At 44.0% G+C, this 10016-nt stretch overlaps 1 protein-coding gene across 2 annotated transcripts; it reads left to right on the top strand.

The window, feature by feature from the left end:
- The first annotated feature begins 510 nt into the window (after window positions 1-510).
- GCNT3 (glucosaminyl (N-acetyl) transferase 3, mucin type) lies at window positions 511-8475 on the top strand. Of its 2 annotated transcripts, XM_023228641.1 has the most exons (5): window positions 511-685; window positions 5328-5516; window positions 5814-5906; window positions 6439-6733; window positions 6826-8475. In XM_023228641.1, the coding sequence occupies exon 5, from the start codon at window positions 6886-6888 to the stop codon at window positions 8200-8202; it is 1317 nt and encodes a 438-aa protein (XP_023084409.1). In that variant the 5' UTR covers window positions 511-685; window positions 5328-5516; window positions 5814-5906; window positions 6439-6733; window positions 6826-6885; the 3' UTR covers window positions 8203-8475. The 2 variants fall into 2 exon arrangements, with proteins under 2 accessions (XP_023084409.1, XP_023084410.1); XM_023228642.1 differs by lacking the exon at window positions 6439-6733.
- The last annotated feature ends 1541 nt before the right edge of the window (window positions 8476-10016 follow it).

The following is a 10016-nucleotide window of genomic DNA, read 5'->3' as shown; positions in this document are numbered from 1 at the left end:
CCCCCTCCCCCTCCCCCTCCCCTTCCCTCTTTCCTTCCTCCTTTCCTTCCTTTCTCTCTCTCTCTTTCTCTTTCTTCTTTAGTCTCTTTTCTTTTCCACTCCAGGCCATGTGAAGTGCATCCAGGAGGGCTGTCTAGAGCAAGTGTGAGCTTTGGGTGCAGAGAGGAGGTAGAGCTCTAAGGAGAAACCTACAGGCTGTCTCTGTCTTTCAGCAAATTGCATCCAGTCTGAGCTTCACTTTACAACCCTGATTAGAAACCACTTTGATCACACTGGGTCTTTTAACCATTTGTGACTAGAGGTCATAACTTCATCTTTGTTAAGAGCTCACTGTCTGGAACATGAATTTAATGTTGGAGCTCAAAACACCCTACCTCCCTTCTCCCCATCTTCTTTAGTGCCTTCAGTCTTTTTCAAACCCTAGCTCCAGCCTAATCAGTGACACATTAACTGGGTTTTCCTGTTTATCCTCTCTCATTGCTTCTCTGAGTCAGAGCCTCTTCTCTGTAAGTCACTGGAACTGCCCTTGTACTTGTGACCTGTCCTGTACTCAGCAGTTTTTGTTCTGGGAAGCCCTGGGATTCTGCTAATACCTATCACTGTAGGTGCTGAATGGAAACAGATAAAGAACATGACCTCAGGGAGCTTCTTGTCAATGAGAAGACCAAGCTGATGCCTGGCAAAGGTAAATGCCACCATCACAAAATAAGTAAAAGCGTACATTAGCTAATTTGTAAATTCAGCTTAAGATGAATCCTACCTCTTGGGCCCTTCTCTGATGCTGGTGTTGGGACTGCAGGGTTCCTTGAGCCTCCATCAAGGTCAACATCAAATCCCACTGGCTTCTGTCAGCACCACCTTGATGATCCTAGCTTAATTTCTCTGTTTGCCGTGACTGGAACTCGTAGACCTTCCCACAGACATACAAGGATTTATCATTCAAAGCTCAAGGGATGAAGTTAAGGCTATTGGCCCACAGGAAGCCTGAACTCATGGTTAGGAGAAAAAGATTGAGGAGTCTGAGTGGGAAGAGTTTGCTATTTCAAAGACAGCACCATAGTACTAGTCATTGTGGGAAAACTCAGGACTGGGTTGGCCTTACTTATACTATGTTGCTTTTATATTTTGGTTACTGAGGGAGGTGCAGGTCATCCTTTCAGTTCTTGGGTTGTCTAAATAGCTTCATGACTCCTGGGCTCTTGGATAAATTTGCTTTCAGCATCATCTGGCTGTACTTTCTGTCCTCAGCAGCGATAAAAGGAACCCTTTGAAAAGCCACATACCCCAGGTTTAAGTTTTTGCCTTGAAATGTGCCTGGGATCCCAGGCAGTTTGGGACTGCGCCCTTCCTCCCTCTTGCAAGTGTCCTGTATGTTCTTCAGGGCTAGCGTGGAATTAAGGTGTGGAAGCTGCTGGCCATCTTTCTGAATGCTTGCCTGATCTCTGCAGGTTGCCTCACCCCCGATCTTCCTGTACCCTTCTGCAGCCATTCTGTCCCCTCTCCTGTACCTCCCTGGGGTCAGCTGCAGCTCATCCCTGGTCTTGTTCTCCCTGAGGTGCTGATGGTGACAACTTACAATAGGGTCTCTCCATAGAGCACAGAGATGGAGGGCAATTCTTAGTCCTTTCCCTCACTACATCATAAGCATTAACACTTCCGCTTGGTCCAGAGCTCAGGAATGCTACTTGTAACCACCTTGAGTTATTTTGTCAGTAAAATAGGTCTTTGTGGGCTAGCACTGGATCTGTTTAATGATAACCTTCACTGAGGGGCTGCCAAGTACCAGGCTACATTTGCCTGGTCCTTCATATGTATCTTCTTTAATCTTCTCAATAGTCCTACAAAACAAGTATAAGTATTAGCCTCTATTATGCAAAGGAAGTCACTAAAATACAGATTGATGAATGAATTTGCTGCAGATCATTCAGGTTGAATACGGCAGAGCCAGGATTCAGACCTAGCTTTTTCAGGCTGAGTCCCACACTGGGTTTTACTACTAGGTACTTGATGTTACTGTAATGTAGATCATCTCAACAAAATAGAGCCACGATTTGTTAATGTGATATTAACAAACATTTAACACATAAGCAACTTATTTTGGTTACCTTAAAAATAAAATATTTGACTGGGCACGGTGGCTCATGCCTGTAGTCCTAGCATTTTGGGAGGCTGAGGCGGGGTGATTGCCTGAGTCCTGAGTTCAAGACCAGCCAAGGGAACAGTGAATCCCATCCCTAAAATCAATCAATCAATCAATAAACAAACAAGCAAGCAAAATACAGCTACTCAGGAGGCTGAGGCAGGAAGATCGCTTGAGCCCAGGAGGCAGAGGTTACTGTACTCCAGACTGGGCTGTACAGCCAGACCTTGTCTCAAATGACAACAAAAATTTTGAGGTCCAGCGCAGTGGCTCACACTTGTAATCCCAGCGCTTTGGAAGCCCAGGAGCTAGAGACTAGTCTGTGCAACACAGTGAAACCCTGTCTCTACAAAAAATAAATAAAAATTAGCCGGGTATGATGGTGTGTGCCTGTAGTCCCAGCTACTTGGGAGGCTAAGGTGGGAGGATGGCTTGAACCCGGAGTTTCAGGCTGCAGTGAGCTATGATCTGCACTGCACTCCAGCCTGGGTGACAGCGAGACCCTGTCTCTAAAAACAAAAACACATACACAAACAAAAGCCCTCAAGTATTCAAAGTGTTTTCTCTTACTGAGAGACTCTATAATGCAGTTTTTATAGGAAAGGTGAGACTTGAGGGGGTCACCAAAGAAAAGTAAGATGATAAGAAAGTGGAGGGGTTTTCTAGATTTGAATACTGAAGCAAGTGCTTATCCCATAATCATTCTTGTCCCAGAGATTTTACACTCAACAATGGAAAGTCACTGAGAATCCCAGTACTGCAGAAAACAGCCTGTGGAGCAGGGCCCAAGTAGGGGTGCAGATGACTGTTACCAGAAAGGGGTCCCGATCCAGACCGCAAGAGAGAGTTCTTGGGTCTTGGGCAAGAAAGAATTCAGGGCAAGTCCATAAAGTGAAAGCAAGTTTATTCAGAAAGTAAAGGAGTAAGAGAATAGTTTCTTCATAGACATAGCATCCCTGTGGGGGCTACTGGTTGCCCATTTTAATGGTTATTTCTTGATGATATGTTAAACAAGAGGTGGGTTTTTCATGCCTCCCCCTTTTAGACCATATAGGGTAACTTCCTGTTGTTGCCATGGGATTCGTAAACTGTCGTGACACTGGTGGGAGTGTAGCAGTGAGGACAGGAGGTCACTCTTGTCACCATCTTGGTTTTGGTGGGTTTTAGCCAGCTTCTTTACTACAACCTGTTTTATCAGCAAGATCGTTAAGACCTGTATCTTGGGCTGATCTCCTCTATCTCATCCTGTGACTTAGAATGCCTTAACCATCTGGGAATGCAGCCCAGTAGGTCTCAGCCTCATTTTACCCAGCCCTTGTTCAAGATGGAGTTGCTCTGGTTCAAGCACCTCTGGCAACCCTACATGACTTTCTTGTCTTTGCTGTGGCTTCATCTACAGTCAGAGGCCAGTGGAGAGAGGACCAAAAAAGAAAATACCTAAATTCTCTGCGCTGAAAGTCTTGGAGGTGAATGTGTGTAAACAATTCATGCACCAAGAAGGCAACTCTCACTCGTCTCCATTATTGCCTCATTATCTTCAGAAGAAACCCACCTTTCTCAAGTCTACTTTGTAATGCTGGAGATTATTCATGCCTCTTGCAAACCACATTTCTGCTTAAACTCCGCTGATAAAGGGCACTGGAGGGAGACAGCTGGCTGGAGGAGGGACTTCCTATTTGCTTTCTATCTACTTCCTGCTTCTGTGAGCGTCATCATATCAATGCCTATTTACCTCTCAGTGGCTGTTCCTTTCTGTAGCTGCACTACATTCAGTTTACAGTAGTTATCAGCAGAGATTTCATTTGCCTCCTGAGAGGTCTGGATCTCAGCCCAGAGGGCTCTCCTCTGAGCTCACAGACCTCAACATTAGTTGAGTGGTCCCCACTCTTCAGAGCTATGAGTTGCAGCTTCTTTGGTGTCCCTCCACCCAAAATTTCAATTTAATAATTTCCAATTCCTCCCTTAATTTCCTCAATCTAGGAGTGGTAGCTACCTCCAACAATTGCTAATACCTTAATAGAGCCTGCCTTCCCCAACACTTTATACCTTAACTTTATACCTAGTTAAGTTCTTTATATTAAATTTGCTGTATTTCAGGCTGGGCGTGGTGGCTCACTCCTGTAATTCCAGCACTTTGGGAGACCGAGGTGCGAGGATCGCTTGAACCCAGGAATTTGAGACCAGCCTGGGCAACGTAGCAAGACCTCATCTCTACTAAAAATAATTTTTAAAAAATTATCTCTGTGTGGTGGTGTGTGCTGTGGTCCCAGCTACTCGGGATGCTGGGGCAGGGGGATGGCTCGAGCCCAGGAGGTCAAGGCTGCGTTGAGCCGAGATCGCACCACTGCACTCCAGCCTGGGCGACAGAGTCAGATGCTTTGTAAAAACAACAAAAAACTTGTTGTGTTCAGATATTTGGCTAGGAATGTTGCTTTTTAGGAGGAACAGTTGAGGACTGGGTGGGTGAGAGGCTAGCAATGTCAGCAGCTTTGAAGAAGGCACTTTGTAGTCTATAACATGGCCAAAACCACCCCATGGGGCTCTCACTGAAGTCCAGCAGCCCATAGTGTAATCCATTCCTTAGACTGCCAAGAGCTCTAGACTCACAGATGTTAGTGAGCAAGCTCTACAAACTGGAACCCTGTGGGTATTTCTACAACCTACAGATTGTTAATAGTCATGCAAAGACAGGCAAATGGATGTTTTCTGGTGGGGGGCCAGGAGGGAGCAGTTGCATTTGAAGAATGAACTATGGTTTTCATTGATTTTCTTTTTTTTAAGAAAAGTAAAATAACAAAAGAAAAATCCTTGAAGAGTATTTTTATTCCCACCTCCTGTAATGTTCAGGGAACATGAGTGACATTTGGACTCCCAAACAAAAGAAGGCAGGGACATCTCTCTGTGTTTCTGTGGTTCCTTGTTGAGGGAAAAAGGCTTTCAAGTTCTTGCGTGAGCATTGACAGGCTTTTATGAATAGTTCATGATACAGGTACAAACTGGGCTGGTCTGGCTGAAATACCGCTTGCCTTCTCAGATATTGCCAGCATTCTTTGCTGCCTCACTCACCTCCCTGAATGACTTGGGCTTGAGAATGTTTCTGCATGATTTATTTGAGCTTGCTGTCTTATCTGAGAGCAGGAAGTAGAAAGGTGAGTGATGGAGCCACCTGCTGCTCTCTACTTTGTAGATATTAAAGAAGAGCCTGAAACGGTTCCTTGGACATCTTATGAATGTCAGAAAATATCTTTTGGAGGGTTAGAAGATCAGGAGACATGGTTGTTCACATTGGCTGCCATGGTATACGGCCAGTCTTCACTTGGAAACAGAATCACACCTTGTGGAGAGATCATCCCTAAGCAGGAGAGAAGCTATTAAGGTGAGATTTTTCTTCATTTTTCATTTTCCTTCCTCTTAGATTCCCGTAAAAGCTATTACTAAAGAGAATACAATCTTGTGTTTAGAAAGAGCTACAACAAGGGAAAATAATCATTGCTTGAAAGATGTGGCACATTTTGTTCCTCTCCTTTTAGGGATTATTTTCTATAATATCTGGTTTTCTTTACTGGTATTCAGTACCCTTTGTTGTATTTCTTTTTTCTTTTTTTCCCATATTCATCTTAGGATTTCATTGTACAATGTTTTTTGTTTTCTTTCTTTCTTTCTTTTTTTAAAGGGGCTTCCTGGTCTTCATCGGACAGTGACATTTGTTTGGGAGTCCAAACAAAATATGAAAGAGCTGTAATACTTCCTGTATTGTATTTCAAAGGTAGGTCTAGTTTGCTGGAACAAGCATTAGGCTTGTAGACAGAAACACTGGGGGAGAAGAGAGAGTGGGGAGGAGTCCCGGATTTGCTTCTTAAAACGTGTGTATGTGGCAAGTTATTTAGCTTCTGTTTTCCTATCTCTAAAAGAGGCTTAATAATACGTTTCAGATTGGTTGTGAAGGTTATTAAATGGGACAATGTAAATAAATATTTCTCAAGAAAAATATTTCTCACCCACTAAAGGTACTCATTAAATATTGCACATACACAGGTTGTGTGCAATTATATTTTAAATTTGGATGGATACTGTGAATGATTTCAATGCATTTTTTGGATAATATCCAGTTATTTTTACTTCTTTAAGAACATTTTTTTAAAAGTGTGGCTAGATGTCATATCTGACCAGTATATATGGTGAAAAGCATTCTAATGCTATATAAATTGCCAAAATAGAAGCAAGAAATGTTTTAAAAGGACCTTTAGGTTTCTAGAACCGATGCCAAGAGTCTGAATTTTATGAATTTTTCTCTCCAGATCTATCAGAAATTCCAGACCCCAGAGAAGAGCTACATTCTAGGGTGGTAAGGCATGAGAAGAAGAATGAGGAATGAAGGGTGGGTGGGGACTTGCTCTTACTAATGACACTCCATGGCAGCAGGGGCTCAGTTCTTTCTTTTCTCCTGGGGTGTGGAGGTGGAGCCAGATCCAGACCTTAGTGTGGTCAGCTAGTTTGTAAGGTCAGGTTACAGATCTCCCGGTTACAGATTTCTTACAACGAACCAGATGTAAGGGGTTTCTAGGCAGGTCTTTACTAAGGATACTTGTCCAGGTAAGAACTATTTTTTGCCATCTGTTTGGAATTGAACTTGATGTTTCTGGGAATGATTAGTTTGTAACTGGAGGCATTTTGTTCTGTTGAAGGATCGTGTTCTCCTCTTCCTTCCCTGTGCTCAATCTCCACCTGTCTACCCTTCCGTGACAATGGTTCAGTGGAAGAGACTCTGCCGGCAGCATTACTTGTGGGCCCTGGGCTGCTATGTGCTGCTGGTCATTGTGGCTCTGAAACTTTCTTTAAGGTTGCAGTGTGGCTCTGACTACTTGGGTCTGGAGTCCAGGGAATTTCAAAGCCAGTACTGTAGGAATATCTTGTATAATTCCCTGAAACTGCCAGCAAAGAGGTCTATCAACTGTTCAGGGATCACCCGAGGGGACCCAGAAGCCGTGTTTCACGCTCTTCTGAATAACCTGGAGGTCAAGAAGAAGCGGGAACCTTTTACAGACACCCACTATCTCTCCCTCACCAGAGACTGTGAACGCTTCAAGGCGGAAAGGAAGTTCATACAGTTCCCACTGAGCAAAGAAGAGGTGGAGTTCCCTATTGCGTACTCTATGGTGATTCATGAGAAGATTGAAAACTTTGAAAGGCTACTGCGAGCTGTGTATGCCCCTCAGAACATATACTGCATCCACGTGGATGAGAAGTCCCCAGAAACTTTCAAAGAGGCAGTCAAAGCAATTATTTCATGCTTCCCAAATGTCTTCATAGCCAGTAAGCTGGTTCGGGTGATTTATGCCTCCTGGTCCAGGGTGCAAGCTGACCTCAACTGCATGGAAGACTTGCTCCAGAGCTCAGTGCCATGGAAATACTTCCTGAATACATGCGGGACGGACTTTCCTCTAAAGAGCAATGCCGAGATGGTCCAGGCTCTCAAGATGTTGAATGGGAGGAATAGCATGGAGACAGAGGTACCTTCTAAGCACAAACAAACCCGCTGGGAATATCACTTTGAGGTAGTGGGAGACACAGTACACCTGACCAACAAGAAGAAGGATCCTCCCCCTTATAATGTAACTATGTTTACAGGGAATGCGTATATTGTGGCTTCCCGAGATTTTGTCCAACATGTTTTGAAGAACCCTAAATCCCAACAACTGATTGAATGGGTAAAAGACACCTACAGCCCTGATGAACACCTCTGGGCCACCCTTCAGCGTGCACGGTGGATGCCTGGCTCTGTTCCCAGCCACCCCAAGTATGACATCTCAGACCTGACTTCTATTGCCAGGCTGGTAAAATGGCAGGGTCATGAGGGAGACATCGATAAGGGTGCTCCTTATGGCCCTTGCTCTGGAATCCACCAGCGGGCTATCTGTGTTTATGGGGCTGGGGACTTGCATTGGATGCTTCAAAACCATCACTTGTTGGCCAACAAGTTTGACCCAAAGGTAGATGATAATGCTCTTCAGTGCTTAGAAGAGTACCTACGTTATAAGACCATCTATGGGACTGAACTTTGAGACACACTATGGGAGCATTGCTACCTGTGGGGCAAGAGCATGTACAAACATGCTCAGAACTTGCTGGGACAGTGCAGGTGGGAGACCAGGGCTTTGCAATTCGTGGCATCCCTTATGATAAGGGATCTGCCGTTAGAGTGTGGGTAAGGAGATCTGTTGCCTTAAATTGCTGCCTGGGTGAATGCTGCTTTTTCTGTTTACCCCAACACTAGTAGTTCCTTCATTGACTTTCTTACCGAGTGAGAATGAGAACTTCTGTGATTGCGAGAGTGAAGGAGGGATGTGTGGTAGGCAACTTGATTTCAGTTGAATGCCTGCTGGTAGCTTTTCCATTCTGTGGAGCTGCTGTTCCTAATAATTCTAGGTTTGGTAGCGTGGAGGAGAACTTTGATGGAAAGAGAGCCTTCCCTTATGTACTGTTAACTTAAAAATAAATAGCTCCTGATTCAAAGTATTTTTTTGCCTAATATTTTTTTTTGCCTACTTTTTGCCTAGTATGTCAGAAATAATATAAATATAAGCAGATAAAGTATGTGAGACTTTTTCTTGTAACAATTGGTGACATTTAAAATCCCTAGGGGCTGGCAAGAGAATTCTCATTCTGAAATGGTCCTGACAAGCTGCATGAGTAGCAATTTTTTTTTTTTTTTTTTGAGACAGAGTCTTGCTTTGTCACCCAGGCTGGAGTGCAGTGGCACAATCTCAACTCACTGCAACCTCTGCCTCCCGGGTTCAAGCAATTCTCCCACCTCAGTCTCCTGAGTAGCTGGGACTATAGGCATGCAGCACCATGTCCGGCTAATTTTTATATTTTTAGTAGAGACCAGGTTTCACCATATTGGCCAGGCTGGTCTCGAACTCCTGACCCTGTGATTCGCCCACCTCGGCCTCCCAAAGTGCTGGGATTACAGGTGGGAGCTACCGCACCTGGCCTATGAATAGCAAATTCTAATGAAGACAGGGGAACAGGGCTGGTTCTTTCATTGTTGAGAGCCATCCTCATTTTGTTTATATTGCCATGTTCGTGGCTTTTCTGTAAAGGAAAAGGCAGGGTGATTTAACCAGTTTGGCCACCTGTATTCTTATAGGAAAATCGCAGCGCTAATTCTAATTTTGTCCGCTTCACAGCCAAAGCTTAACTAATGTTCCATAGAGGAGACAATAGCCATTCAGGTAAGGTAATGTGTAATTTATTATTCAAAGTGGAACATGTTTTTGTAGGGGGAGAGTCTGCACTATTAATAATTATATTGAGAAATAAAAATGAACTAGGACTATTTGGCTAAGCCAGGATGTCTTGTTATTCCATGTTTAGACCTCTTGAGTCAAAACTGTTTTTTTTTTTTTTTTTTTTTTTTTTTTTGAGACAGATTCTCACTCTGTTGCCCAGGCTGGAGTGCAGTGGCATGATCTCGGCTCACTGAAGCCTCTGCCTCCTGGGTTCAAGTGATTCTCCCACCCCAGCCTTGCGAGTAGCTGGGATTACAGATGCGAACCACCATACCCAGCTAATTTTTGTGTATTTTTAGTAAAGATGGGGTTTCACCATGTTGGCCAGATTGGTCTTGAACTCCTGGCCTCAAGTGATCCACCTGCCCCAGCCTCCCAAAGTGCTGGGATTACAGGTGTAAGCCACCACACCTGGCCCCCTCTTGAATCAAAACTCTTATTTCATAATGTGAGTGGGAGGATCACTATTTGTGATTCTGCAGATTACACATTTCCTTGTGGGGAGACAATAAGGTATGTGTAAATACGTATACATAAGTATATGTGTGTATGTGTAAATACGTATACATACGTATATGTGTGTA

Source organism: Piliocolobus tephrosceles, chromosome 6 (genome assembly GCF_002776525.5).
Source record: "Piliocolobus tephrosceles isolate RC106 chromosome 6, ASM277652v3, whole genome shotgun sequence".
NCBI lineage: Eukaryota > Metazoa > Chordata > Mammalia > Primates > Cercopithecidae > Piliocolobus > Piliocolobus tephrosceles.
Note: the sequence above shows the minus strand (reverse complement) of the source record. Positions and strands in the feature narration are given on the sequence as shown.